Below are 26,542 nucleotides of genomic sequence, written 5' to 3'. Positions count from 1 at the left end.
ACACGATATAGTCACAGAATAAAGAATAGTACTACCGTACAGAAAGGAAACTTCCAACAAAACCGAAGTTTGACATCGGTTCAGGGTCGTATCATGCTGTCCCTTTCTAATATATGACACTATCCCTTTCGGCTGTTTAGGGTTGTCAAAAATCAAGTGATTATCTTATCTGTGGTCGTGCACGCAGAAGGAAGTCAAGGGCTGCTAACCCTAATAATTGCTCGGAGCAATGCTGAGCCGAGCGGAGCCGAGTTCGACCGAAGTCAGGAGTTTCGCACCCCTGATATAGTTTGATAAACATTATTTTTTAATTTTCTCATTTATCCCCCAAAAGTGGCCCCCATGTTTAAAATTCATTTGTTTACGTTAGATGTCCGTTTTTGGGTCACGATTTTACATATGTGTACCAAATTTTAACTTAATTGGTCTCGTACTTTTGAGACAATAGGCTGTGACTGTGACAGACGGACTGAGACAGACGCACGATTGATTCTTATAGGGTTCCGTTTTTTGCTTTTTCACCACACCTGCTCGGAAAGGCTTACTTTGCACTTCAAAAACTGATAGCCAAGTTGCATTTTCACATGTGAGGCAAAGTAATCAAATGCTAATATTGAGTTGTTTTCTTATTTGCTGGTAGAATTGTCTTTTAAATGATGATTTTGGATGATAAATATTTAATGGCATTCATTTGGATTTGATTTTGTTTGATATTTTACATTTAATATTTGCTTCGGGTTGGTGTGGTGAAAAATTTTGTGTTTCACTCGGGGGCAAATTTTGTTTAACCCTCGTGCTTTGAAACCTTAGCAACGCTCAAGATTCCATTTTTCAGACCACTCGCTACGCTCGTGGTTCAATTTTGGAATCTTTCGCTTGCTCGGGTATCAATATTAGCACAAGCAGTTAAAAAGTTATTGTATATAGTATGCCATTGTATTGTTTATGTGTATTTTTATTATGGGTTAAAAGCCTGAAATAAATGATATTTTATTTTATTTTATTTTTTATTTAAACAACAACTTTGCCCCCGTGTGAAACAAATAACTATTTAAGTTATGGAACCGTAAAAAGTATAAATAGTGGAGACACAGTTCTGCAAGTGAGGAATTCTTTATTACATAGTAATCCTCTTTTATGACATTTTACATTTTTTAAATTTCTAATTACCTAGGTACACATATTTTTAGGAGTCTCTATTTTTCACCATTATGAACTTGTCGAGTAAATTAACAATATTATATTACAATAAATTATTTTATTGATAAAAACAAACAAAGAAATAAACCTACAGATCTGTTGGTTTTAAAGTTTTATTATGTAAAAAAATTTGGCCTAGATCGCCGTCAACGGGCAAGGTGCACAGTGGGCCTACCGCGAACTACGTTCGAAGTGAAGCCTCCTTGTCACATTTACGTACGAATTTATAAGTGCGACAGAGACACAACACGTCGAACGTGGTTCGCGGTAGGCCCCCAGATAGCTGGCTATATTTCTCCGCTGTATGGCGATATTAATTCGCTGGGCGAAATAGTGGCCAGCCCTGTTCACCAGAAAAGCCTCTATTATGGCTCCTCTACACGATGGGCCAGCGCGGCCACTCCAAGGGACGCATTTATGCGTTAGAGGGAGCAAGTGATATTGCTATCACATTCTATTGCATGGCTGCGTCCTTTGAAGTGGCCGGCGTTGGCCCATCGTGTAGAGGAGTCATTAGGCGCGCCGACAAGTCTTTGTACAGTCGACGCTCACTTGGCCCCCACGGCCCCAAAGTTTCGACTCCATCAAACACCACAAATATATTTTCACCTCAGCAGCTCGAACAAGGGTACTTTGCTTCTTAAAAACAGTGAGCAAAATGCGATTTTGTCATTCAAGTGACCTTTATAGTCAAATGTCATTTCAACATGCGGAGTCTAATACAAGTTCGATATACTTGGGTTCTATTATCTCTGTCCCTCTAGGTATGTTCTCACTGCTTAGGGTGAAAAATTTTGTGTACTACACGAGATCAAAGTTATTTACACCTCGTGCGATTTTGAATCCCTTAATACGCTCAAGATTCTAAATTAGATTCACTCGCTACGCTCGTGAATCTATTATAGAATCTTTCGCTTGCACGGGACTCAAAATAAGCACTCGAAGAAATATCAAACTTTGATCTCTTGTTGTACAAATAACTATTGCAGCGCTTGAGGCTTTCGGCTGAGGAAGCCGCAGCGCCAGCAAAATCTTTCGTGCTCGGAACATGGGACGGTGCCAGGGTATATATTCAACAACAATTATATTATAAAAAAATACAAGAAATAATGTGTTCTTTATTCTATTTCAGTAGTTCAAGCAAAAATCATTAAATTTTAAGTTGAAAAAAAATCAAGCAGCTTAAAAATACATTAAGTATGGCAATGTCAACTGTCAATGGTCATGTCAACGACTAATTTTAAAACATTGTTACACGCTACGCAACCTCGCCCTTTTCCTTTTACTCGTATTATTTTAAGGTCGATGTCTATTGTATTCATAATAATTTTTTGTATAGTTTTTAACAGTTTTGTGGTAAAATTGTTTTAATCTTTTGTTCCTGTTTAAAAGTACGTCAGTTTTTTTCAATGTCAGTTCAGTTCCGTTTCCTTGCCAGTAAACACTTATACCTTTAAACGAGCAATTCTTGTATAGGTATACAGGGTGTAATCGTTAAGTGTAGCCAGGCTATAATTCCGTAAATATGACAGATATCAGAAAACTTCAAATTGATATCGAAAGTCCGTTACCCAATGAGTAAAATTACATTAATAACTTTTTTTTAATAAAAGCAGAAATATCCCAAATATTAACTTCAAACCCTCCCATACATTTAGTACGACGAGTCAGCCCTCAAATAATGTCGGTGTCGTAAGAGATAAAACTGCTTGATATCATTATTTGCGGTAAACTGTAATAAAATAATAAAACTACCGTTTATAAAATAATAATTCTAACATTTATTTTTTAATTACACCGCATAAATAAAAAAAGTTCATTTAGAAACATCTAAGAGGGCCCTTCAATGTATCGCACAAGAAGGGCGTCACTTCGAGCAACTACAGTAAAAAATATTAGATTCATTATTTCATAAACGGTAGTTTTATTATTTTATTACAGTTTATTATCGCAAATAATGAATCTCAAGCAGTTTTATCTCTTACGATACCGACGTTCTTTGAGGGGTGAGTCGTAGGGAATACGGTTATTAGGGTTCCGTAGCCAAATGGCAAAAAACGGAACCCTTATAGATTCGTCATGTCTGTCTGTCTGTCTGTCTGTCTGTCTGTCTGTCTGTCCGTCCGTATGTCACAGCCACTTTGTTCCGAAACTATAAGCACTATACTGTTGAAACTTGGTAAGTAGATGTATTCTGTGAACCGCATTAAGATTTTCATACAAAAATAGAAAAGAAACAATAAATTTTTAGGGTTCCCCATACATAGAACTGAAACTCAAAAATTTTTTTTTCATCGAACCCATACGTGTGGGGTATCTATGGATAGGTCTTCAAAAATGATATTGAGGTTTCTAATATCATTTTCTTCTAAACTGAATAGTTTGCGCGAGAGACACTTCCAAAGTTGTAAAATGTGTGTCCCCCCCCCTGTAACTTCTAAAATAAGAGTATGAAAAAACTAAAAAAAATATATGATGTACATTACCATGCAAACTTCCACCGAAAATTGGTTTACACAAGATTTGGTAAGTAGTTTTTTTTTAATACGTCATAAACCGTAAACCGCAATTTTATTGTGTTACTTGCTGTTACGGAACCCTTCATGGGCGAGTCCGACTCGCACTTGGCCGCTTTTTTTTTGTATGGAAATAATCGGTTTTTAACCGAAACCGCGGTTATTTCCATACATAAAATAACCGATTTGCAATCCTTAGTGAGTCGTCGTACTAAATGTATGGGAGGGTTTGAAGTTAATGTTTGGGATATTTCTGCTTTTATTTAAAAAAGTTATTAATGTAATTTTACTCATTGGGTAACGCACTTTCGATATCAATTTGAAGTTTTCTGATATCTGTTATATTTATGGAATTATCGCCTGGCTACACTTAACGATTACACCCTGTATATACAGTAAGTAACTGAACGAAAAGCAATTACTCAAACCCGTTAATGTTTAGGTCATACTGAGCAACTCAATTACTGATTTAATACAAAAACATCGAGTATATCAAGTTTTTGCTCCCATTCTCCCAGCGAGTCTGTCCATAAATTACATCATCTATTTTTGACGACTTTTGACCCCCGCCCCTAAGATCATCCAAAAATCATGCTTCGAATGACCCCGTTTCCTCCTACGTCATGCTACCATCATCCGATGTCCAGACCCGCCCCCCTTTTTAGGGTTCCATACCCAAAGGGTAAAACGGGACCCTATTACTAAGACTACGCTGTCCGTCCGTCCGTCCGTCTGTCTGTCACCAGGCTGTATCTCACGAACCGTGATAGACAGTTGAAATTTTCACAGATGATGTATTTCTGTTGCCGCTATAACAACAAATACTAAAAACAGAATAAAATAAAGATTTAAGTGGGGCTCCCATACAGCAAACGTGATTTTTGACCAAAGTTAAGCAACGTCGGGCGTGGTCAGTACTTGGATGGATGACCGTTTTCTTTTAGCATTTTTTTTCCGTTTTTTTTTTTGCTTTATGGTACGGAACCCTTCGTGCGCGAGTCCGACTCGCACTTGCCCGGTTTTTTTTAATCTACGTATTTTAAAAGGAACCTTTATCAAACGGGACATGTCGGCTCCGTTGGGCCTCTACATTATATGAGTTTCAATAAATGTTGTATTAGTTATCAAAAAAATGGTACACTAATTTTGCAGTTTTAGATAGGGGTTCCGCCAAAATCGACTGAAAAACCCCAACATCCATTTCTTTATAGCCCCCAGCTTCAAATAATTGTGCCCTCTTGTCTCGAGTCCGGACATATTCCATTAAGGGGTCATCCATTAATTACGTCACACGAATTTCTAGGTTTTTTGACCCCTCCCCCCCTCCTTGTCACACTTGGTCACATTTGGCAAACCCCTCCCCCCCTAGTGTGACGTCACATTTTTTCTACGAAATCGCCAAATCGAATTAAGTAAGTACCTAAGTATCATTAATATTTTATCAAAATATTTTTGACAATATAAATATTAGTAATTTTATAACCCAAAACTGCTTAGGAAAGAAAATTAAACGAATAAAAACGATTATCGTTTTAAAAACTTGTTATTTAAATGTACAGCGAATAAAATAATTTAAATAAATTTTCGGTTACTGATGAAGTTAAAGTGACGTCACAAAGTTTCTATCTCCCCCCCCCCATGTCACAATATGTCACATTTTCTTGACCCCCTCCCTCCCCCTAAACGTGTGATGTAATTAATGGATGACCCCTAAGAAGTACATCTTCGACGGAGCCGCAGATATCGCTGTTGGGCGACTCTGCTTTCCCCAGACCCCCCTAATATGAAATGACGTAATTTATGAATAGCTCCAACGTTCGGTTGTCTACAAATCGCCAATAAATATTCTTACCTACTGTGAAAATCTTTATTTAGAACTTGACAATCTTACAATAATGGGATTGCAGGAAATTACACCATCTTTTACTTGTTAATCGACATAATCTGCCTTGACACCCACCTTAACCCGTTCAGCACTAGCGCTAGGTAAGTACAACACATAACACTAATTACTAGAGATGCCCCGAATAGTGAATTTGGCCGAATACCGAATATAGTAACAGAACCAGTCATAGGACATTTAAGAGGAAATTTGGAGTATTTATGATATTTCCCTTATACATGTAAAAGGTCTACCGCTTAGCGTGTTAAAAGATGAAAGTCCTATCCGTCTTTCATGTTTTAGGCGTGTTGTATCAAAGATACTGCAATGAGTTTCCACATACTTAACAAATTAAAACTATGTTTTTTTTCTCCAGTCATGGACACCAAAGCTCCAGTAATGGACATGGATCTAGTAATGGACCCCCTATAATGGACATTGCTCTATCAGTATAAAATATTGAAATGGGGTATAAGTTATGGCAAAAAAATCAATTTTTGGTATAAGGTTTTATCGCTGAATGTATTTTTCTTTCCACAGCCAATTATTATTGTATTAGATCCATCGAGACAATTCTAATATACCCAAACACAATTAGTTAGGGTTTATTGCGATAAAGTTCCCATGGCCACCTCCTGTCTCCATCATCAGATCAGGTCCATGTTATCATAATATTGCATTATCATCTGGATTGCATACCTAATTACGTACTTACACAAAATTTCAACTGAATCGGAAATGGAAAAGTGGCTCAAATTCCGCTACTAAGATTTGATCCACACTAACAGGGCAAGTTCAATAAAAGTTTGGAAAAACGATATTAATTTATCCGAAGTCCGAGAATACCTCCTGGTTGACTTATTTCGTAATTACATTTTACTTCTGTATTGTTTAAACATGAAATTATGGCATGGCAAGCATCATTATGTCAATTGTCCCATCATAGGAGGTATGCAGTTCTACAGCTCCTATAATGGGATTGGGCTAAATACCACTATTTTTTTTACATCTGTGGAGTCACAACATAGTGTGTTGTATACCTTATCTCATGGTAAATGCAATTAACAAAACACATTCTAGTTTTCATCAAGTATTATTCAATTAAAATTTAATAAATTAACTCACCTCTCTTAGCGAAGTTGTTAAGAAATCGTAGTGGTATTTTTTTTTAAGCGACACGACAACTTTTGGGTTGACGCTAATTTCTTAAAAAACAACCGAAATTAATAAAAATTCAAACATAAACAGCTCTAGCACTCTTATTTATGATAAAAATATATCCAGTGTTTATAAACTAGTTTTAGATACTTATTTTAGAGGAATTGTGGTTTTTTGTCCAATTACTGGTTCCACGTCCATTATAGGGTATACTACTATATTAGGCTTCTACCTCGGCCGAATACCGAATATTCGGCATGTCATGCGAACATTTTGAGTCACAATTATTATGAAAAGCATTCGCCAACAAAGCAAAACGTTTGCTAAGATATATTTTTTTATGTTGAACATGTAGTTAGAGTCAATCAAGTCAGACCCATGATAAAAATATTTTTTTTTGTAATCAACAAATGCTCAAAAACGTGCCTTTGTATTTAACTACACCAAGAATACATTTTTGAATATTAAATACCTAGTTTTTGGTATTTTTTTTGGGTAATTTTTCTGTTTAGGCACAGAATAAATAATAACTAGTACTAGATAGATACAGAAGACTCACTCTCTAACAAAACGCGTCTGTCACGATCAGCGCAGATATGGCCGCTAGGTGGCGACAGCGCCACGCGCGGCTTATGGCAAACCCCAAAATTGGGGTCGAACGGATGGACTTTTAGCTACCTGTAGCAAAGCGATGAAATCGCGGAGTGAGCCACGCCTGGTTTAGGTAAGACAGGTGCAACAGATATTCGGTATTCAGCTGAATAGTAAGCAACATTCGGCCGAATACCGAATATTCGGACAAGTGGCCGAATAGGCCGAATACCGAATAGTTGCCGAATATTCGTGGCATCTCTACTAATTACCGACAACAATGTATTTAAATCATTTTTAGTGTTCCGTACGCAGAGGGTAAAATCGGGGCCCTATTACTAAGACTCCGCTCTCCGTCCGTCTGTCTGTCTGTCTGTCTGGCACCAAGCTGTATCTCATGAACAATGATAGCTAGACAGTTGAAATTTCCACAGATAATGTATTTCTCTTGCCGTTATAACAACAAATACTAAAAACAGAATAAATGGATTCCATACAACAAACGTGATTTTTTTGCGTACCTAATGGTACGGAACCTTAGTGCGCGAGTCCCACTCGGACTTGGCCGGTTTTTAATCTCTAATCGAGATGACCCGTTGACATCCACCTTAAAAACAAGGTCCCTCACCACTTTTTTTGTTTGCAAATTGAAGTATTTTACTTTACGAAGGTTAAGTTTGTGACCCATTTCGTACCTTGTCACAGTGACAATCAATATGAACTGTCACGTTTATTCGCGTAAAGTATTTACGTAGAATAATTCTGGCTCAGTTTTCATTATATAATTAGAAAGAGAGCGTTTTAGGTGTGAAGTTAGGCAAGTATGGAAAACTCGCGTAAAAAACGTTTGTAACTCATGGTACGAATTGAATTTTTTATTTCTTTACGTGACCGGTAGAGGCACTGTACAAATTACTCCATACATTTTCCTTAACTTTCTCACTATCGACTGTCATTCACGGAACTCATGGTAGAGCTACTTCTCGTACTATTGTCACTGTGATAAGATACAAAATGGGCCATAAAACTTTCGATTGTACTATCGCCCACACTCTTAACTGATCGTTGGTGGACCTTATGCCTTTTATAATAAAGTCCACCAGTTAATTACTGTTTGTAAGTACGTGTACTATACCACCAGCCGTAAAATGCCGCCTTTATCAATGAATTCATTCAAACCTATAATTTCTCCTTACGGTTTAGCAGCTCAGTGTACAATATGCCATGATGATGATGATAATTATCCTATTAACCGAAACCGCGGTTATTTCCATACAAAAAATAACCGATTTGAATTCCCTAATACTGACCAACATTTGTTCAGCGACTTTTAAAAATAACTTGTAGTTTGATTTTTAATACACTTTAAATTTTATTCTAAGACGCAATGTATTGCGAATTTTGTTATGTTTAAAGGTCTCTGCCCACTACACCGTATCATACCATGACCGTGCTATGAAAGTATCTGGCACGGAATGTAACGCGATACGGCCTACTATGCCCACTACACCGTGTCCACATTGTACATAACGGGTTTAGTACCCGTAGTAACTGCGCATCATGCCCATAGCATCCGCCTATAATCCCCGTAGCATCCGCGTTTCATCCCCTTAGTACCCGCGTTTTATTCACGAGAGCAATACTCGTCAGAAAGAGCCAGCGAATAGTTATCAGACTGGTAAGAGCGAGCAAGAAATATAGCAACGCGTTTATAACGGGCTTAGAACGGTCACCATACGCGGTTAAAACCCGTATGCCCACCGTGTCACCGGCCTGCACGCACCGTTCTGGCAACGTTGCGTGCCATGCACGGAGCGTTTCGGCACCGGCAAAATATCCTCGCCGACTATTTTTGACGGTCCGTGCATGGCACGCGACGGGTATGGTCGGTGACGGAACGGGCTAGTGGGCATAGTCTCATACTTTTTCATATAAAGAATATTTTTTTGCCTGACACGTTCATAGCATGTTGCACGTTGATAATGGCTGACGATGGCGTCCATTGAAGATAATATTTATTTTGTATGAAAAATAGGGAGTCTAAATATGTACTTCATAATTTTCAAAAATTGGTGAACAAAAGTACAATCTATGTTTTAATTATTTGCTCGTGTTACAGGCCACACCCGGTATACCGTAGCCTGTCAAACCAAAGTTGTCAGAGCCGTACGATATTTTAGCAAATAACCAAAATTTGTCTAATATAGATGCTCAAGCAAATCTTGCCAGTAGAAAAAGGCGTGAAATTCAAATTTGCCCTATCCCTTCGCGCCTACATTTTTCAAATTTGCCGCCTTTTTCTACTGAGAAGATCTGCTTGACCAACAATGTAACCAGTATGTAACTGTGTTCTAAATATTATAAATTATACTTATTTACGATACAAGTGTGGAAAGTAGGTCAAGGGAAAAGTTGCAAATACCCATTCGATTTTTTTTCGGCAAAAATATTATTATTACACACCCAACTTGTCCGGAGAAAAAGGCGCGAAATTCAAATTTTCTATGGGAGGTCAACCCTTTACCACAGAAGAAATAATAGTACTACCGTACAGAAAGGACACTTCCTACAAACCCGAAGTTACACAGCGATTCAGGGTCGAATCATGCTATCCCTTTCTAATATATGGCACTATCCCTTTCGGCAATTTAGGGTTGTCAAAATTCAAGTGATTATCTTATCTGTGGTCTTGCACGCAAAAGGAAGTCAAGTTGTGCCAACCCTAATAATTGCTCGGAGCAATGCTGAGCCGAGCGGAGCCGAGTTCGACCGAAGTCAGGAGTGTCTCCCCACTGCCTTTAAGCCTATATTTGCTGACTTTTTTTCTGACAAAGTGGTTGTAGCCAGAGTAGGTACCTAAAGGGTCATTCCATAATAAACGCTACCAAGGGTTCAAAAATGAAAATTGGTTTAAGAAGTCAACACTAACCTATTTCCATAGAAAACATACCAAACCTTCATGTCAGAAAAAATACCCGAAAAAAAACCATTTTGTACATGTTTTCCATGTACTTGATCGCAACGTTTTAAATGATAGGCGTAAAACTAAATTTATACAGCGATATTGGCAAGACTAATTAAAAAGAAAATAACTGTAAACTGTTACAAATTTCTCGCAGTTATTTCAGGTAAAATATCGTAATTTTATAATTTGTCTTTAAAAATATTAAAAAGCATGGATTAATTAGTTTTTAGAAGAGTATTCTAGACTGTGGTCTCAAAGTAACACCCGAAACGGAAAAGAGATAAAAGTATGTGTAACTTTTCCCGTAATTAACTACAGCCAAACATGTTTTGCCAAAGAAAGGCTATGATGTGAACCTATTCAAATGTGTAATAATTATTGTTTTAGCGTCTGCTTTAGTCGTATGTTTTAAAGTTTGAAGTTGTGTAACACCCGAAACGTGGTGACCGTCCGCCTGTCCGTCCCCGGCTTTTCTCCGTGGTTGTTAGTGCTAGAAAGCTGCAATTTGGCATGGATACAAAAATCAATCATGGCGACAAAGTAGTAACACAAAAATTAAAAAAAAAATTTTTTTAAGCAGCGCCAGTACAAAATATTTTGTATTTTTTTTCGCCTTTAATCCTGTGGTGTGGGGTGTCGTTGGATAGATCTTTCAAAATGAATAGGGTCACCATCAATCATTTTTTGATTAAGTGAATATTTTCGGAAATATTCGAATCGAAAGAAAAATAATTATGATATCTTCGAGAAACAATTTTTATTGTTAAGATTAATGTATTTAATACTAATTCAGCATCTATTACTTATGATTTTAATCGAATTTATTTAAAATACAATAATTTCAATAAAATGAGCCATAATTTCGTATAAATCTGTCTTAATTTCGTACTCGTAACACCCGAAACGAACCATGAGTAACACCCGAAACAGGTAATTTATTTTATTAAAATTAAACAAAAAGTGATACTAAGTGTTACTTCAGTGTTTCAGTAGACTATACTAACTATTACTACTTGCCATAAATAAAACTGGAGGTTACTTGACAAAATTCGCTAAAATATGCATTTTGGTACTGATGGTCAGAAGGTATAGGCCAATTCGCGTAACGCCCGAAACAGCTACTTTTTAGTGATTCTCTCGTTATTGGTCTTATACTTTAATTATGTGTGTACAGGAAAAGAAAATATTATCAAAGTAGTAGATGAATCAATAGTTATAACCTCGTAGTTCCTGTTACAATATCGATTAAAACCTTATTTTATGAGTTCAAGTGTAACACCCGAAACGGTGGAATGACCCTATAGTAATTTTAAGGTGAAAAAAAACATGTTTGTAAAAATCAGTTTTGAGTCTTGCAGCCCGAATTAACAAACATAATAGAGTTAATTAGACCAAGATAAGCCTGCAACGATTTTGGTAGCACACGCAGTACAAGTGTTACTTTAAACGTCAAACTTGTATGAAATTATGACGAATAAAAAAAACCGGCACTGCACGCGCTATCGTTTCAGACTTGTACTGGTCTATCTCGTCCTTTTTTTTTTATGCTAATTTTATAATTTATAACTCTAAAAAAACGATGGTAAATAGTTTTTTTATACTACGGTTACTGGCATAATTGATTTCCTAAACAAGAATTCATTTTATCTGCAATAAATCTAGCGAAATATGTAAAGTGATAATTAGTAACTGGTTTTCTAAGGTCACGCGACTTAGACTAGACACGGATGCATTGACGTCGACAGCTAAAATCTATTTTTTTTTACTGGTTTTGTGTCTACACGTGTAAGAAAGGGGGAGGGGGGCTTACACGTGTAGGTATAATCAAAATAAATTAGCATTGAATTACGAAAGTTCCCGTACAATTCATTTTTTTTTAAACAATTATGGCCTGGATGCCCCGTACAATACAATTTTGCGAAGTCTTTAACAGTTACTGACGGTTTGGTACAACCCACCCCTAATAGTCGCTTACAATTTATATAGAGCATAATAGGCGCTCTATGATAAAACAACGCAACTTTATTGTGTTTGCGTTTGTTAGAATTGTCTCGATGATACTTGCCTGTTGAAAGAAAAGTACAGTCAGCGATAAATGCTTGTATCAAAGATGTTTTTTTTTTTGACATAAAATCGGTTTTAGAATATCTAACAAAAGGACTCCGCAGCAAACATAGGGAAAAAGTGGTTTCAGTTAAATCGCCCGAAATTTTAGTATGATGTTAATTTGGCTCTCCTGATTATTTTTTTGTATGGGCACAACTCTCTCAGATGTATACTTTCAGAAATAATCATGTATATATTTTTCTATTTACGCGACATGTTTGAAAACATAAAATCGATATATTGTTATGACACGCACTGACAGTTACTGACATTATAAGTTGCAGCCAACAACTGTCAAGAGGAGGAATTACGTAAATAATGGTTAACAAACACATATTTTGTATAAAACATTGATTATTTCTGAAAGTATACATCTGAGAGAGTTGTGCCCATACAAAATAATAATCTTTTATTTTATTTTATTTTATTTTATTTAACCAACTTTACATTGACAGTTAAACCAAACATGCAAGTTATGGGTTACAAATATAATATGTACTTAAAACTAATTATCATTATAGACTTATCACTAAATTTACCTAATTAATATTAATAGTTGTGGGCGTAGATATTGACTCTATATAGCGGGCTGCCGTGGCTAGGAATTTCGGTTCTGTTTGTGAGAATATGTCAAGAGTGGGATTATGTAAAATAATATTATTAATGTGGTTAAGTGCGACGTATAGTGGACTAGTGACTAGTGTCATTGTGCTGGTCTTGGGAATTACGAATAGGGGTGAAATGCGAGGTCTGAGAGTAGTTCTAACAAATAGTGATGGTACCTTAAAATGAATATATTCTAGTAGCAATGGATTAAATATTGAACCACGTATTAGTCTAAAAAAGTATTTTACTGTTGCAAGCTGCCTACGTACTTCAAGACTTTGATATGAGACCATTCCCAATACAAACGGCGTGGGATACATGTAGGGATAGTACCCGAGTATTTTCCAGTAGAGATACCTAATAAAGGACTTTTGGATTTTTTCTAGAAGAAGAATGTATTTTTTTTCGTGCGGGTTCCATACAATACTGTTAGTTTCTAGTAGGCTACGTACAAATGCATTAAATAATAAGGTAATGACATGATAATTACTAAAGTATTTTGACTGGCGCACAACAAAGCCAAGGGCTTTTCTAGATCTTTTGCAAATTTGAATGATATGTTGACTGAATGATATTTCTGAATCAAAAGACGTACCGAGATCACGCATACATTTGACACTTTGCAGGTTTTCGCCATTCAATGTATAAGAGCGATCCATGGTGTGTGGCGTCCTTGAGTAGGTCATGACTGCACATTTGCTTGTATTTAAATGTAGACTGTTACTTATACCCCATTGGTAAACGCTATCAATATCTGTTTGGAGCTTGATGATGTCAGATTGATCATGTATAGGCAAAGCGAGCTTGACATCATCAGCAAACATCAGTATTAACGAATGCTTAATATAATCAGGAAGATCATTTATAGTTATTAAAAATAATAACGGCCCGAGACTGCTTCCTTGACCTATGCCAGAGGAGACGGAGTATGTTTCGGATTTGGCTGCGTTGTACATGACATATTGTTTGCGATCTGAAAGATAGTTGGCGAAGAACTTTAACAGTATTTCAGAAAAACCTGACTTGGCCATTTTTTGTAGTAAAATATCACAATCAATCCTGTCAAAAGCTTTTTGAAAATCTAAGTATACTACATCGACTTGTTTTCTGTCATCCAAATGGTGGGCTGTGTACGTTACAATATTGAGGAGATTAGAAGTCGTGTATCTGTTATGTATAAAACCATGCTGGGAGTCAGTAAACCATCCCCTTAATTGTTGATACATTTTTTGGTACAGAATACTTGTTTTTTGTTTATTAGCAATAAATAAAAAAAAAAAAACTTTCAAATACTTTACCAAACACAGATAGAACAGCAATTGGTCGATAGTTTTTAAACTCCGATTTAGATCCAGTTTTATGAATTGGGAGAACTTTTGAGATTTTCCAGACAGATGGATAAGTGTGTGTTTTAATGGCTAAATTAAAAATAAATAACAATGGTTTCACAAAAGCTTCGCAGCAGTCACGCACGAGATACTGTGGAATGGAGTCAAATTAACATCATACTAAAATTTCGTGAGATTTATCTGAAACCACTTTTTCCCTGATGTTTGCTGCGGGGTCCTTTATAAGTATCTTTATTTCCTGTGCTGCTGAACTTTAGTAAAGCTAAACAATTTTTTTCATTCTAATTGTTTTTCTCAGTGTGTTCAGATATATATGAGCACCTTGCCCGCTCCGATATATCCGATGGCGACTGTACAACGTATTTTCCCTTTGTTTTCAGATATTATGCAAGCGTTACAAAACCTGGGTCGAACATCGAATGAACACGATGGCCTTACAAGTTTCTGGGTGGCCAATAGGCTGTTAGTTAGTAAGTATAATAATATAACCTCTTTACTGCATTGGTATACCTATATTTATAGGGTTCCGTGCCTAAAAAGGAAAAAACGGAACCCTTTACTTTGTTGTCCGTCCGTCCGTCTGTCTGTCAAGTCCCATCTCGGGAACGCGTGGAGGTACCTATCAAGTAAGTTGAATGAAAACCATATACTTATAGTTCGTTTTTTTAGCATTAGAAATAAGATAAACAATCTTGATGCGTCTTTTTATTGAAAAACACATTTTAAAAATAATGCCTCAGGGGCCTATTTTATTTAGATTTAAGCTAGTTATTAATTTCGTTTAGTTGTACCACTGTAATTATATATATTGTATGTAAATAAATGATTAAAAAAAAATACGATCCTTTATATTCTTCTGCTTTCATAAGTAATAGTTACTGATTTTTAAAAAGCGTTTTTAGGGTTCCGTACCCAAAGGGTAAAACGGGACCCGATTACTAAGACTTCGCTGTCCGTCCGTCCGTCCGTCCGTCTGTCTGTCACCAGGCTCTATCTCACGAACCGTGATAGTTAGACAGTTGAAATTTTCACAAATGATGTATTTCTGTTGCCGCTATAACAACAAATACTAAAAACAGAATAAAATAAAGATTTAAGTGGGGCTCCCATACAGCAAACGTGATTTTTGACCAAAGTTAAGCAACGTCGGGCGTGGTCAGTAGTTCAGTACTTGGATGGGTGACCGTTTTCTTTTTGCATATTTTTCCGTTTTTTTTTTGCTTTATGGTACGGAACCCTTCGTGCGCGAGTCCGACTCGCACTTGCCCGGTTTTTTATATTCCTCTGCTTTCATAAGTAGGGGTCATCCATTAATTACGTCACACGAATTTCTAGATTTTTTGACCCCTTTGACTTTAAGATACGTCAGCTAATAGATCTAGAAACGATATGGATTAGATATGTCAGTGTCAAATGTGACGTTTCTTCAAACAAAAATGTCACTTTTGACACTGACATATCTAATCCATATCGTTTCTAGATCTATTAGCTGACGTATCTTAAAGTTCGAATAGGGCAGGTAGTCAATTTGTGTAAAAAATGTCCTATAATATTTATTTATTTATTTACTTATACTGTTTTTCACATCACGAAATTTATTGTTGTTTGACAGGTATGACAGATCCTAAGGCTATCGAAGTGGTGTCTAAAGCGTGCCTGGACAAAGATGAATTCCTAATAAAATATATGCGAACCGCAATAGGCAACGGATCTATATTTGCCCCAGGTAAATACAAATCTTAATCATCATCATCATCTCAGCCATAAGACGCCCACTGCTGAACATAGGCTTCCCCCTTGGACCTCCATACATGCCAGTTGGAAGCGACCCGCATCCAGCGTCTTCCGGCGACCTTAACAAGGTCGTCTGTCCATCTTGTGGGTGGACATCCTACGCTGCGCTTGCTAGTCCGTGGTCTCCACTCGAGCACTTTTCGACCAAATCGGCCATCTTCTCTGCGTGCAATGTGGCCTGCCCATTGCCACTTCAGCTTGCTACTCCGGTGGGCTATGTCGGTGACTTTAGTTCGTCTACGGATCTCCTCATTTCCGATTCGATCACGTAGAAAAACTCCGAGCAAAGCCCTCTCCATATAAATCTTAATAAATGTACCCAATTTCATGTTTATGTTTTATGGATTTTAAATTACGTAGGGGTCAAAAGTAGGTCACTACGCAGAGTATGGCTGGTGATTAGAATTTCACCCTGTACCAGGCGTGGCTCACTCCGTGATTTAGTCGCTTTGCAACAGGTAGCTAAAAGTACACGCGTTCCACACCAATTTTGGTGGCTAGCCATAAGCCGCGCGTGGCCCTGTCGCCACCTAGCAGCCATATCTGTCCTCATCGTAACAGACGCGTTTTGTTAGAGAGTGAGTCTTCTGTACTATTATTTATTCTGTGCCTGTACAAACTTTCAGTGCAAACATTTGATATCACGTGACTCAAACCGTTGCAGTAAACATTTGGCACCTTCGTCGCAAAATCAACGCGCCTTTCTTCAGCCGCAAGAACCTGGACCAGCTGATGCCGGTGTTCGACGCGAAGAGTTCCATCATGGCCGACCTGCTGCGGACCGAGGCGGGGGGAGGCGACTTCCCCATCTGGAGATACGTCACCACGTTCACGTTCGATACAGTTTGTGGTAAGTTCCTAGAAATTTTTTGAAGCGAAAACTTCTTTAGCGGCGCTGTGCACTTTTTGAGGTGGGAAAAAAATGTTAAACCCGAGATAGCGTAAGGCGTAACCCTAAGATCTTTTTACCGCGCTGCGCGTTTCGTTTACCTTACTCACAGTGATGTGCTTAGGGGTTTCAAGTATTGCGACGAAATAACGCTAGATGGCGTTAACCTCAATTATACATAGTGCTGCAGACATTTTGCACTAGATGGCGCTGTTATTAATATTTTGAGTTACAATGTCGTTGAGTTTTCACTTCTGCCGGCACTTCCGGAGTGCAACCTGCTGTTTTTTTTATGGCATTAAATGGGCACTAATATTATTATTACTCGAGGGAACTGGGCGACATACAATAGACTCAAAAGGCTCGAGTTCCTGCGAACACCATTCTGTACTTTAACTCTCATCATTATCATCTCAGCCATAAGACGTTCACTGCTGAACATAGGCCTCCACCTTGGATCTCCATACGTGCCGGTTGGAAGCGACCCGCTTCCAGCGTCTTAGCAAGCGACTTTAACTCTATTACCTAATAAATTTAAATTAATATTTCTGTCAAATAACCTCCTCTATCTCATCCTATTTTAGAGACTGCCTTGAACACACCAATCAACACGCAAAAATACTCGGATCACTACTACCTTCTGAATGCAATAGACGAATGCACCCAAGTGCTAGCCAAGCGCGTACTCCAGCCATGGCTGCATCCAGACATCGTCTTCAAGAATCTGCCGATGTACAAGCAATATCAACACCATTTACAACGCGCATATACTTTTATAGAGGAGGTATTATTCATATTATCATACTCGTACGACGACCGGTCTGGCCTAGTGGGTAGTGACCCTGCCTAATGAAGCCGATGATCCCGGGTTCGAATCCTGGTAAGGGCATTTATTTGTACGATGATACAGATATTTGTTCCTGAGTCATGGTTGTTTTCTATGTATTTAAGTATTACAATACAAGCCTTCTTGAGCTTACCGTGGAGGCTTAGTCAATTTGTGTAAGAAAATGTCCTAATAATATATTTAATTTATTTATATTTAATTACATAAACGGGTCTACCGTGATAAAATTTCATTGTTTACCGTGACCACAGCTGGTGCAACTCAGCTGAAACGTCGGAATTAAAGGTAAAAATATAATTTACGCGGTAGCCCCGTTTGTGTAATTAAATATGTGTACAAAACGCGAGAGTTTGAAGTGTTATATTGAGGTACTATTTCATATACATACTAGTATTCTACATTTAATGTAGAATTTGTTATCAAATTGATTGATTGTAACTCGTATGTATCGAAATCAACTAAGTATGATGAATACTAATATTTTCCATACAAAAAGTAATGATATCCCATAAACAACATAAATGTGAAATGAGAGCCAAGTTCAATATTAAAACTATTCGTCGTTGTTGACTTCGCTGGAAAAAGAACTGTGATCTAATAGTTCGTTTTTTTTAGCATTAGAAATAAGGTAAACAATCTTGATGTGTCTTTTAATTGAAAAACACATTTTAAAAGTAAATTGCGGCAAATATGTAACAATTATGAATCTAATACGATCATTTATATTCTTCTGCTTTCATAAGTAATAGTTTTTGATTTTTAAATAGCGTTTTTCAATTAAAAGACATGTCAAGATCGCTTACCTTCTTGCAAGTTCTTTCTAATGCTAAAAAAAACGAACTATATATGGGTGCCAAGTTCTAGTTTGCTTGGGGTGTAAATTGTAATTAAAGTTCAGGATTTGTCTTGGCTAGTTAATAAGTACTTATTCACTTCTCTTTTTTTTACTGTATTATATACTTACAGATTATACAAAACAAAAAGGAAAAAATGACTGCATTTGGGCTTAAGGATTTCAGTAAGTACCCTACACCCAATATACACGGTGTAACATGACATGAGGAAACCGAATAATTTTAACCACGCATTTCTGCGGTCAAAAGAAGGAAAAAATGTAATATGAGTTTAGATCAATTTCGCCAAAAAAAACTTTTTTTTTGTTTTGTTTTTTCAATTTTTTGAATGTATTTGTACATAAACAATAAATGTTATTAGTAAACTTGTTACTTAAAATTGTTTTTTTTACATTTTTTTTCGTAAAACCTTCTTTTTGCAAAGTGTTACTTGTCACTTTTTGACATCTATCAATAAGGATATTTAGACTACGTCCCATAGCAGCAACATTACCACCAAAAAGGCCTTTTACATTATGTTACAACAAAAACTTGTTTATTTTTAAATTAATATTATCTCTGAAACTAGGCGTTTTTTTAAAAAAGTTTATAGGACATTTTTGTCTCTAAATATGATCAGGAATACGCTGTTAAAATTATTCGGTTTACTCATGTTACACCGTGTATAATGTAGAATAGAATAGAATTTATTTATTCGTAAGCACAAACAATCGGTACAATACATTATATAAAAGAAAACACAAAGTAAGATTAAAGTGCCACGAAATGGCCCCATCTCAGCATGTTGCTGGTGGCTTCCAGCGCTGATCTTCCGATGAGACCATCAAGTGAGAAGAATCACGGGAGGTAACATACAAGAAGAAAACCGGGCAAGTGCGAGTCTGACTCGCGCACGAAGGGTTCCGTACCATAAAGCAAAAAAAAAACAAAAAAAAGCAAAAAAAAACGGTCACCCATCCAAGTACTGACCCCTCCCGACGTTGCTTAACTTTGGTCAAAAATCACGTTTGTTGTATGGGAGCCCCATTTAAATCTTTATTTTATTCTGTTTTTAGTATTTGTTGTTATAGCGGCAACAGAAATACATCATCTGTGAAAATTTCAACTGTCTAGCTATTACGGTTCGTGAGATACAGCCTGGTGACAGACGGACGGACGGACGGACGGACGGACGGACGGACGGACAGCGAAGTCTTAGTAATAGGGTCCCGTTTTACCCTTTGGGTACGGAACCCTAAAAAAATACCTTCCTTCGCACCTACATTTTTCTAATTTGGCGCTTTTTTTACCAACAAATCTGGCTTGGCAGAGTATACTTACTTTATTGAATTTCGTGATATATAAAGATATAGCCGGTCAAACAACTTTATCAGTAGAAAAAAGTGCGAAATCAATATTTTCTATGGGACGATTACCCTTTCGCGGCTACAATTTTTGCCGTTTTTTTTCTACTGACGGAAATAAGTAGCTTGATAGACTTTATTTTCCCATTCCGTTAACATTTTTCATGTAGCCTAAGTACTTTGCATTTTTATCGTTAACAAAGTGGAAATAAAGAAAAATAATGTACTTAAAAAAAAATCTTATGTGAAAAAATGGGTACCTATATTATAATACTATACAAATTAGTCCTAAGTAGTCCTAACTAGCTATAAGAATACTTGCTATACGAGTATAGGATGCCATGTGAATCAATGACTTACTGTAACAACTCGGTACCATGGTTCGCAATAATCGATATCTGATTCTAATTCTAGCCGAAATTGTTCGTGATTCTAAGCAAAACTAATGTGAAATTTACTAAATATATAAATAATTAAGGATTCCTTTTATTGACACCATTCGGTTCTCTCTTAACATGTCCAATTTAATACAGTAGAATCCGGTTAGTACGACTTCGCTTATAACAACCAACCGCTTATAGCGACGTAAGTCTAGGCATTTGTTTGGTTTTAGTACAAGCTACTATGAAAGTACAACCGTTTAGAACGACTCCGCTTATAACGACCGACCACTTTTAACGACGGAAATTGACACAAAATCCGTCCGTCAAGTCCGGTTACAACGACGCGCGACGTAGTTTTTACAAATAAATTGTTAGTAAGAAACTTACTCCGCGCGCACTCAACTCCTCTCCCCCTTTGCCTATACGCATGCAGCAAGATGAAATAGTCATGCGACGTTTCGTAATTTTGCAAACAAAATAAAACCTAAATCATTATTTAATTGAGCTTAAACTTCATATACACAATTATCTTAGTTGGGTGACAATGCAATATTTCTGTACCTTCGAGCTGCTCTGATGATGGACTCAGGAGATGGCCATAGTACCTAACTGTGTGACAAAACGCATCCTAATTGAGTTTTGGTTTGTAAGAATTGACTCAATTTGTAAGAATTGACATTACGTTGCTTGTTGAAACATCAGTATGTACACAGCGATAAAAGCTTGAGTGAAAATTTAAAAGTTTTTTTTTAACTTTTTTGATTGTCGATGTACGATTGTCATCTTGATTAGATTCCCAAGAATTAGGACTTTTATTTTACGGGGTTCGAGTAATTTGCGGATGATGAGTCTTGCCTACAAAAGTACCTTCTTCTAAACACACAAAAGTCTCTCCATTGAACCATTGAAGACAAAGGATTGTAATACTAACGTAAATAAATATTTTAATTGAAATGTCTTTTTTTCTTTGATTATCGCATATCTATTAATAAATACAAAATGATGCAATTATTATGTTTAAAAAATATATTTAAATTGGCAGTTCGTTTAGTGCGTCGTCCGGTTAGTACGACGTAATGTCATCGGTCCCTTGAGTGTCGTTATAACCGGACTCTACTGTAGTTCCTTAAAGGATTTTTTAAATGTTTTTTTCAGAAAACAGTAACAACGAACTGTCACATTTCATCGACGTGGTAATCCAGTCTTCCGGAGGGCTAGAGAAAGGTTACTCGAACATGGAACTGCGTGAAGAACTGCTAGTGTTCATGGTCGCCGGGAGCGACACGTCGGCCACCGCGGTCAGCTACACCGCCGTGCTGCTGTCCCGGTACCCGGCCGTGCAGGATAAAGTGTACCAGGAGTAAGTATACCTGAGCTGCTGGTGTTCATGGTTGCCGGGAGCGACACGTCGGCCACCGCGGTCAGCTACACCGCCGTGCTGCTGTTCCGGTACCCGGACGTGCAGGATAAGGTGTACCAGGAGTAAGTATACCTGAGCTGCTGGTGTTCAGTTTTTATACAACATCTATGTGTGCTTGTCTTTATGAGAATAAATATATTTACCTGAGCTGCTGGTGTTCATGGTCGCCGGGAGCGACACGTCGGCCACCGCGGTCAGCTACACCGCCGTGCTGCTGTTCCGGTACCCGGACGTGCAGGATAAGGTGTACCAGGAGTAAGTATACGGTCGACAAAGAAATTGGACAGGATTGCAATAACACCCTTAGCAAGAAGTGTCCGGCGATAGGATGAAGACTACCTTTTGTGTAATAGATTGGTAGGGTACTTTGTGTATTATGGGAAGGTTATGCTGCAGCTACACCATATGGCGGCGAGTTATGGGGCTAGCGGTTCACGAAAAGTTTTGTTATAAGGGATTTTTTTGGGTTTGACGGAAAAGTCAGGATTCGGTAAGGATATTCTATGCTTTTATATAGCAACCCTTACTGTAGGTCCGTCCTTTGGTCATCTAATAACTGATTAAATTAAGTCTTCTATTTTCTTTATCAGAATACAAGAAGTGTTTGGCGAGTCGGACCGCGCCGTGACTGCAGAGGATCTGCTGAAGCTGACGTATCTGGAGGCCGTCATCAAGGAGAGCCTGCGACTCTACCCGCCCGTGCCGATAGTGGTGCGAGAGGTCCACGAGGATATACTTCTGCGTAAGTTTTCCGAACCCTCACACTTACAAGGAAGGGTACCCAACTGTTCGACTCCGATTTGATTTATTTTGATATAAGTTATAGAGTAGTCTAAAATAACGGACAAGTATTTTTTTTTAGCTGCCCAAACTCAACCTGTTATTAGAAAATGGCCTTCAAAATATGAAAAGTGACCAAACCTTCTAATATCTGAGAAGAGATTTGTTCAAAAAAATTGTTAATTAATTACTGGTTTCGTTATATGTTGGAGAACATGAATAAAGAATGGAGACGTGTTTTGTCATTTCACCACAAACTCAAATCTCTTCTCAGAAATTAGAAGGTTTGGTCAATTTTCAGTACTTTGAAGGCCATTTTCTAATAACAGGTTGAGTTTGGGCAGCTAAAAAAAATACGTGTCCGTTATTTTAGACTTACTCTATAACATATATCAAAATAAATCAAATCGGAGTCGGACAGTTGGGTACCCTTCCTTGTTAGATGCACCGAACCACTTACTTTACACTTTGACCGAACCACACGACGCACACCATTAATATCTAACAAATCTCTGTCATCCACTGGCTGGACTCTGGAACCATGCTATACTTGTTTGACATGACAAAGTTTCTGTATTCCGATGATATTTTTAATACCACGTTTAGATACATGCTTTTATGTGACGTAATCTGTTTTGATAATAAAAAAAATATTTATTAATTGTAGCGTCAGGCACAACGCTGGTGGACGAGACGACGGTGATGTTCAACATCTGGGGCACGCACCGCAACCCCGCGTACTGGGGCCCCGACGCGGAGGAGTTCCGCCCCGAGCGGTTCCTGCAGGGCCCGCTGCCGCACCCCGCCATGTTCGTGCCCTTCAGCTACTCCGTCAGGAACTGCCTCGGTTAGTATACAACCCCGCGTACTGGGGGCCCGGCGCGGAGGAGTTCCGCCCCGAGCGGTTCCTGCGGGGCCCGCTGCCGCACCCCGCCATGTTCGTGCCCTTCAGCTACTCCGTCAGGAACTGCTTCGGTTAGTATACAACCCCGCGTACTGGGGGCCCGACGCGAAGGAGTTCCGCCCCGAGCGGTTCCTGCGGGGCCCGCTGCCGCACCCCGCCATGTTCGTGCCCTTCAGCTACTCCGTCAGGAACTGCTTCGGTTAGTATACAACCAAGCGTACTGGGGGCCCGGCGCGGAGGAGTTCCGCCCCGAGCGGTTCCTGCGGGGCCCGCTGCCGCACCCCGCCATGTTCGTGCCCTTCAGCTACTCCGTCAGGAACTGCCTCGGTTAGTATACAACCCCGCGTACTGGGGGCCCGGCGCGGAGGAGTTCCGCCCCGAGCGGTTCCTGCGGGGCCCGCTGCCGCACCCCGCCATGTTCGTGCCCTTCAGCTACTCCGTCAGGAACTGCTTCGGTTAGTATACAACCCCGCGTACTGGGGGCCCGACGCGGAGGAGTTCCGCCCCGAGCGGTTCCTGCGGGGCCCGCTGCCGCACCCCGCCATGTTCGTGCCCTTCAGCTACTCCGTCAGGAACTGCTTCGGTTAGTATACAACCCCGCGTACTGGGGGCCCGACGCGGAGGAGTTCCGCCCCGAGCGGCTCCTGCGGGGCCCGCTGCGGCACCCCGCCATGTCCGTGCCCTTCAGCTACTCCGTCAGGAACTGCCTCGGTTAGTATACAACCCCGCGTACTGGGGGCCCGGCGCGGAGGAATTCCACCCCGAGCGGTTCCTGCGGGGCCCGCTGCCGCACCCCGCCATGTTCGTGCCCTTCAGCTACTCCGTCAGGAACTGCCTCGGTTAGTATACAACCCCGCGTACTGGGGGCCCGACGCGGAGGAGTTCCGCCCCGAGCGGTTCCTGCGGGGCCCGCTGCCGCACCCCGCCATGTTCGTGCCCTTCAGCTACTCCGTCAGGAACTGCCTCGGTTAGTATACAACCCCGCGTACTGGGGGCCCGACGCGGAGGAGTTCCGCCCCGAGCGGTTCCTGCGGGGCCCGCTGCCGCACCCCGCCATGTTCGTGCCCTTCAGCTACTCCGTCAGGAACTGCCTCGGTTAGTATACAACCCCGCGTACTGGGGGCCCGACGCGGAGGAGTTCCGCCCCGAGCGGTTCCTGCAGGGCTCGCTGCCGCACCCCGCCATGTTCGTGCCCTTCAGCTACTCCGTCAGGAACTGCCTCGGTTAGTATACAACCCCGCGTACTGGGGGCCCGACGCGGAGGAGTTCCGCCCCGTGCGGTTCCTGCGGGGCCCGCTGCCGCACCCCGCCATGTTCGCGCCCTTCAGCTACTCCGTCAGGAACTGCCTCGGTTAGTATATAGTATATACTATATACTAACCTCGCTTACTGGTCGTCGGTAGTGACCTAGTGACTTTGCCTACGAGAGTGTCAGCAACGACGAGAAGAGTAACAACGAGACGAGAAGGGAACAGTATGTAGGTACACACTCGTTTTTGGCCTGTAGTTAAGGTTTTCTCGACGAGTGTGTACAGACATATAAAGCGCCCTTGCATTATTCCACTACCCGGGGGTTAACCGGTTTAACCTCGAGTTCCCATTACAATTTGACATTGGGTTAGCAGTTTAATCGCTTAACCCCGGCAAGGTGCAAGCGGAGCTAAGAAAGTTATATATAATCTCTCTACAACATAGCAGTGTCCTTCAAAAACGTAGATAAAACTTTAACACTTGTGTTCCCAGGTGCAACATACGCAATGATGTCGGCGAAAACGGCGCTGGTGAACCTGGTCCGGCGTTACCGGCTGCTGCCGCCGGCCGGCGTGCGCGCCGCCGACTTGCGGCGCCCTCTGCCCGTCAAGTTTGACATCATGATGAAGGCTGTCGACAACTTCACCCTTAGAATCGAAGAGAGGAACCGGAAACCTATGATGAACGCTGTAGACAATTTTATCGATCGAGTAGAAGAGAGGGACGAAATTAAATCTCTATAAGTATAGATATAATTCCGATACTTAGACAATTTTACTGTTAAAGTACCATTCCATTACTAACTGCAGCTGCACTACCGGTACTGAACGCGTCGCTGTCATTGTCAATTTCCATAGTAAAATTGACAGTAATGCAGCTGCGGTTAGAAATGGAATGTTACCCTTAGATTTGAAGAAATAAACCAAAAACCCTACTTTAATGTAATTGTTTAGCCCCCTCCAGACTATGCGCGTGAATCGCGGGCGAAGCCGCGAACGCGAGTGTGGAGTCTAGTTCGCTGATATGCGAAATCGACTCCAGGCCGCGTAGCCAAGATGCCGATCGCTTACGCTCCGTAGCGATCGAAACGCAACTGGCACTGTCGCACCAATATGGAAGAGTGATAGAGAGACATAATGCTTTTCGTTGTCGAAGCGATAGCGATTGTAACCTTGGCTAGGCCGGCAGACTCGCGTTCGCGGCTTCGCGCCGCGATTCGCGCACGAGTGTGGAGCGGGCTTTAGAGTCGAAGAGAGAAATCACAATACCCAAGTATAGAAATCACGAAAACCGTTTTAAATTGTACTGTAGAATCGAAGAAAATAATGAAGAAACCCTACGAGTATATATAATATCATCATGAAAACGACAAAGTCATCGTTAGAGTCGAAGGGAGATTCCAAAACGCCCAAGAAAGAAATCATTATGAAAGCCATTCACAATTATGCTATTAAAATCGAAGAAAAAAATTAAGAAAGCTATGAGTATCAACAACATACCACCATGATCAAAGTCAACATCAAAGTTAAAATCATGATATCAGGGTTCGACAACTTCACCCTTAGAGAAGAGTGAATCTAAAACAGCCAGGTATTAGTTACATTACAAAAGAGGATAACAATTTTATTGTTATTCAGATTTAAAGAAAATACCTAATCTAATTAAAAACCCTATGAGTGCGTCTACAGTCAAAGAGAGGAACAG

At 39.5% G+C, this 26,542-nt stretch overlaps 1 protein-coding gene and 2 long non-coding RNA genes across 3 annotated transcripts in view; all 3 read left to right on the top strand.

Moving 5' to 3' along the window:
• LOC134677507 (uncharacterized) overlaps positions 1-3,676 on the top strand; it is a 54,822-nt gene extending 51,146 nt beyond the window's left edge. The window contains exon 2 of the long non-coding RNA XR_010100035.1: positions 3,468-3,676. This is a non-coding gene — a long non-coding RNA (uncharacterized LOC134677507). The remainder of the gene's footprint in view (positions 1-3,467) is intronic.
• The window catches only part of LOC134677336 (cytochrome P450 4d8-like), a 76,708-nt gene extending 53,169 nt beyond the window's left edge, over positions 1-23,539 (top strand). Inside the window, exons 2-9 of the mRNA XM_063535771.1 lie at positions 14,754-14,843; positions 15,986-16,099; positions 16,832-17,017; positions 21,639-21,843; positions 21,885-21,954; positions 22,052-22,158; positions 22,494-22,645; positions 23,351-23,539. Of these exons, the coding sequence (XP_063391841.1) occupies positions 14,759-14,843; positions 15,986-16,099; positions 16,832-17,017; positions 21,639-21,843; positions 21,885-21,954; positions 22,052-22,158; positions 22,494-22,645; positions 23,351-23,535 (1,104 nt within the window). The 5' untranslated portion in view covers positions 14,754-14,758 and the 3' untranslated portion in view covers positions 23,536-23,539. The remainder of the gene's footprint in view (positions 1-14,753; positions 14,844-15,985; positions 16,100-16,831; positions 17,018-21,638; positions 21,844-21,884; positions 21,955-22,051; positions 22,159-22,493; positions 22,646-23,350) is intronic.
• A 1,158-nt stretch (positions 23,540-24,697) lies between these two features.
• On the top strand, positions 24,698-25,512 carry LOC134677509 (uncharacterized). Its single transcript, XR_010100036.1, has 2 exons — positions 24,698-24,810; positions 25,331-25,512. It is a non-coding gene; the product is annotated as an uncharacterized LOC134677509 (long non-coding RNA).
• The last annotated feature ends 1,030 nt before the right edge of the window (positions 25,513-26,542 follow it).

Source organism: Cydia fagiglandana, chromosome 26 (genome assembly GCF_963556715.1).
Source record: "Cydia fagiglandana chromosome 26, ilCydFagi1.1, whole genome shotgun sequence".
NCBI classification, from domain to species: domain Eukaryota; kingdom Metazoa; phylum Arthropoda; class Insecta; order Lepidoptera; family Tortricidae; genus Cydia; species Cydia fagiglandana.
The sequence above is the reverse complement of the archived record's forward strand: the minus strand, read 5'-3'. Positions and strand labels throughout refer to the sequence as shown.